Source organism: Anser brachyrhynchus, assembly GCF_964034855.1.
Source record: "Anser brachyrhynchus genome assembly, chromosome: 3".
Classification (NCBI taxonomy): domain Eukaryota; kingdom Metazoa; phylum Chordata; class Aves; order Anseriformes; family Anatidae; genus Anser; species Anser brachyrhynchus.
In genome coordinates, this window is record NC_137696.1 from 89,599,210 (window position 1) to 89,603,918 (window position 4,709).

The following is a 4,709-nucleotide window of genomic DNA, read 5'->3' on the forward strand; positions in this document are numbered from 1 at the left end:
TGATAACTTTTCCATCAGCGTAAAATGTAGTGCTTGGTTCAGCTGCTCTTCCATAGCACACAGAAATGGAGGAGGCGTTAGGGCGTCTGCTGAAGCAGGCTGGAATAGTTCCACCCTGACAATATATCAGAGGGAAAAACAGGGGGAAGAAAACCTGAATATTAAGCATTACGGACAATTGGCTGCCCCTCAAAAGACTCAGTGGTTTAACTGAGAAAAAAATTGCTTGCTTCTCCAAAAACCTGGGCTAAGAATCTTGTAAAAACACGTTCACTCAGGAGATTTCTGGAATTTTCTATTTCACATCAAAAAAAGAAAGAACCGGGGAAAACAAAACAAAACAAACAAACAATCAAACAAAAAAAACCCCTTCGTATGGCATTTCAGTATTCTTGCTTTTATTCCCAGCTGAAACAGAGAAAGGCAGAGACACACAAAAATGCAAATTTATGATAGTGTTATAGTAAGACCATGCTGGATCACACAGAAATGACGTGGCCTTCAGGAAAAGTTTCAGAAAGGGGGCAGCAATTGAATTTGTGTATTACCTGAGCTCCTGGGTCTGTTACATCTCTTGCTGTATGGTGCCTTGGAGCCTGTGTAAGCAGCAGGAGGTGCTCTGTTTGTGTTTGTATCTCCATGGCAATACGACTCAAGAGTTGTTTGGTCTCTTTTCTCAAGAGATCTGCCAAATCACTCCTCTTCATAGGGTGGGTTGGTAGAAGGAATTGGGTTGGCATTCCTGCGGAAAAATTAGCCTTGTTGCAGCTTCATGTGCTTCTTACACTAGCTGTAGATATCACTGAAGTATTTCATCAATATCTTTAATTACTAAACACCCACCGAGGTTTTCTACTGATGCCTTCAATGTACAGTTGTCTTAGCTGGTTCACTGTGTCCGTAGGATGTACTTCCTAGTTTTTGTGATGCACTTGATTGTACTTCTGGTGTTTCAGAAGCCCTATTTTTTTTAAACACTGAGATTTCTGGATCTGAAAACCCTTTGTGAGCTCTGCTATGCTCTTGTGGGGTAGGGTTTCAGCTGGGAAACTGGAGCACCAGAGAGGCAAGGAGACATTTGCAAGTGTTTAATCTCAGGAACCTTGCTAAAGACAGCTGCTTTGGGGCCTGTGGACCTGTACACTTCCTGCCCCCAAAAAGCAAATCTCAGGGATGCAGAGGGATGGGGTGGCTGGAGCTTTGTCTCCATCACTCAGCACAATTCTGAAGAGCCAAAGAAAGCCGGGAAAAGTCTGCCAGCCTACTCCCATCCTTCAGCTGCAGGATACATTACATAAGTATGGTGATGATATATGGCAGTGTAGTGTTCTTACAAAAAGAGGGGTCATACCAGGGTATTTGTGGCTTATCCAGGGACTTAACTGGAACAGCCAACTGAGCGAGCCTGCTTCCAACGCAGTTATGCTCCTGCTGTGATCTACCCTGCTTTTCTTCATGGGCTGCTGAGGTTTTCTGGGCTCCTAAGGTGGGTATGTGTCTGCTCCTGACATTTCAGCTCTCACACAGAAACTGCTGGTTGCACATATGTGTGCTAAGCGCAAAATTGCAGCACGATGAATAGCTGGGGTTAATCTGGGGTGTTAACGTGGTAGCATGCTGACTTTTGGAGCTGGCTGATTTTGCTGAGAGTTTCCTTATCCACCTATTCTGTTCTGATATTGAAAATAATTTGGGTTTGACTAAAAGCCTGGTGAAATCAGCTGAAATCCTTCAAGAGGTTTCAGTGTAAATGAAGTTCTATATAGGAATGAAAGAAGGGGCTTTAAAATACTGTGTAATATTTAATTGAGAAGGGTAATGTGCCTGAAATCCAGAGGCTGGGTATGTGAGTCAGTAAAGGTATAATGAGCAACTCCTCCTCATATCTTGACTGATGGCGTTATGCTCTATGATGGCAAGGAGCACATGAGAAACAAGAAAAGCATAATTATATCTGATGTATGAAATATCATCATGGTACCTATCACATACAATAAGTGAAGTACAGTGAAGTAGATTAACTGCCAGTAGATTAACTGCCAAAAATTCTCCATTTATAGAAAAAAATAATCACATTTTTATACAAAACAAATACGAAATGATTTTTTTTTGTTTGTTTGTTTTAGGAATACACATGAATTGTCTAATTCCAGGCAAACTTGTTTTATCTTTTCTTTTCCTGAGCCTGATATTTTAAATAGCAAAGAATGAAAATATTCCTCTGTGCCTGATGTCTGACATTGCATAATGCAAAAACGTTTAGTTAGGTGACGTTGGTAGTAGGGTGATGGTTGGACCAGATGATCTTGGAGGTCTCTTCCAACCCTAATGATTCTGTGATTCTATGTAAATGCTGTACCCACTGTGAGAGAGGAACCTGTGGAGCATTTGTTTTTAAAACCAGACCGATATGCTATTAGCTGCCTACAGGAGAACATCCTATTATCAAAATTTTGCTGTATGCTTTGAGTGCTCACTGAGAACACATTTAATTCATTATCAGCATTTTTCCACATGAAAGGGCTTTTTACAGATTTTTTTTTTTTTTTAACATAACTCAAAATTCCTCTGAGAGTTTTCAAAGTGTAGTAATAGAGAAAATGTAAGAATGTTAGTTTATCAGGATCGTGACCATTACATTTAGATGAGAAATTGTTAACAATTAGAGGATGGGGAATCCTAAATAATTTCAATGTATTTTTGTTGTTGTTGTTGTTAGAGACAGTCCTTCAGACTCTGAATTGTGCTTTTGCAGTGTCTTTAGACATAAGCAGGTTCTCCTGTGCTGTTATCCTATGAAGCATCATTTATGGTGATAAATTAGAAGAAGCCTCATAACCCTAATGGGTGACCAGGGCATGTTTGTAGTACACGTTACGAACATGCTGCAAAAACACATTCTTCACCCTAAATAAATTGCAGCTAGAGGTTACACACATTTCCATAATCTGTAACTTTACTATAGCATATAGTGCCACTGACATCGAAAGGGTCACTTGATGCCATGATGTTTACATGTGAAGTTATGTAAATGTTTTAGGACTTGCAAAGACAGAGGTGGATCTGGTTTGTGTGTCCAATTTATTGTATCTACTAAGTTGTGTCTGCTGAGTTGGGCTTGGTTTGCCTAAGGGTTATGCTGATGAGGAAATTGCATTTATTTTTTGGAGAACCATAAAAATGAACTAGTCAATTGCCCTTCAGAATTTCATCCCTGAATTTTCAGAACTGTGGCACTTGCTTATACGGGACCTCAGCCTGGCCTGTCATGAGATTCACTTGTTAGAAAATTGCTCAATTTTATCATCTTGGATCAGCATTCTTCCAAGGATGCGTGAAAGAAGTGATGTTTTGCTGTCTGTACTGACAGTGATGGTAAAATAGTGTAGCTAGACAGGTAAAAGTATGCATTTAGATGCCCATAAATACAAAGTAAGTAACTTATCTAGCAAGCAGAAATTCCTTCATGCTGCAGCTGTGACATGGTGCTGCTTAAATACTTTTCTCCACAGCAGATTTTTCAGTTTTACAGTGGATAGTATATACATATATAATAATGTGTTAATGTATTATATATATTTGTTTCAAAGTCTAAAATAATATCACTCATATCTTGCTGTAGAAGTGACTAAGAACCAGCAGTTTTATTTGATTAGATTACACTAAACTGTTATGCTCATCTTAATGAAAAATTTATCGGATGATTTCCTGGATATATCTAGTTCAAACATAGGGTCTTTTTTTCATTTTTGAAGTTGTTAGTTCTATTTGTGAGTGGTTCCCACTAAATCAGATCCAAACTAAATCTACTCTTTTCCAATAAATGATTTTCTGGGTAACAATAAATTTTGAATCTGGAAGTTGGGCTTAAGATTTAGTTGCAGGACTTGATATATTTTCCTGTTAATGCAACTTGGCATTTTACAGTATTTTTTTAAGCTGTAAGAAATTGAAATATTGGAATCAAGCGAGAATATAATATAATATCATAAATAGCATCAAGCAGGGTTACAGAAAATTTATGGGTGAACTTCATGAAGCATAATAGGAGAAAAATAAGTATTTTTAAATTAGTCTTTGGATTGGAAATTGAGCCAGCATTTAATGTAGTTAAGTAGGGAAATATAACGTGATAAAAAATATTACTTTTCTCCTGCTTAATAAATCTTGCTTTACTGATGCCCATGCATGAGAGTCTATTTCTAGCTGCCAGTGGAGCAGTGAAGCATGTACAGTACACTGGGATGCCCTGTTCCCATGCCTGAATCTCCATATATAGCTACTGTGCTGTCCTATTCTCTTGTGGCTTCCACTCATAGGGCTTAACTTGTACTTTCTTGGCTGAATTACTTTGGCAGAGAACTGTCCTGATGGTAAACACGCAGGCAACGACTCCTCAGTGGCAGCCACCTTCCCATTGGGCCTCATGAAAGCTGAGCATTGACCAAACTCGGTGCGAGTGAACAGATTTGCAAAAATCACGGGCAATGAATCTTCAGCCACACTTTCCTTCCCCTCCTCTCCCCTGCTTTTTTTTTTTTTTTTTTAATTTTCCATCTTGGTGTTGGTACTAAGTAAGTCTAATTTTCTTTTCTTTTCTTGTTATTTCTGGAAACAGCTTTCAGACTTGAAAGACTGCCATGTACAGGAGATGTGTTTTGGCTCTTCTGCCTGTTGCATTCTGTGGATGATTAGATCAAACAGAGCAG

General features: G+C 38.8%; 1 protein-coding gene across 29 annotated transcripts in view; it reads right to left on the reverse strand.

Annotated features, from left to right (window-relative positions):
* Positions 1–1,058, reverse strand: part of LOC308191401 (uncharacterized protein) — a 98,277-nt gene extending 97,219 nt beyond the window's left edge. For 15 of the 29 annotated variants that reach the window (XR_013947933.1, XR_013947934.1, XR_013947937.1 and 12 more), the window contains exon 1: positions 549–1,058. Coding sequence is in view for 4 of the 29 variants with exons in the window: in XM_080583738.1 (XP_080439864.1) it covers positions 549–740 (192 nt within the window). In the remaining 25 variants the exon portion in view is untranslated. The remainder of the gene's footprint in view (positions 1–548) is intronic. The other 14 variants (XR_013947935.1, XR_013947936.1, XR_013947953.1 and 11 more) reach the window with 12 other exon arrangements.
* Positions 1,059–4,709: the final 3,651 nt, after the last annotated feature.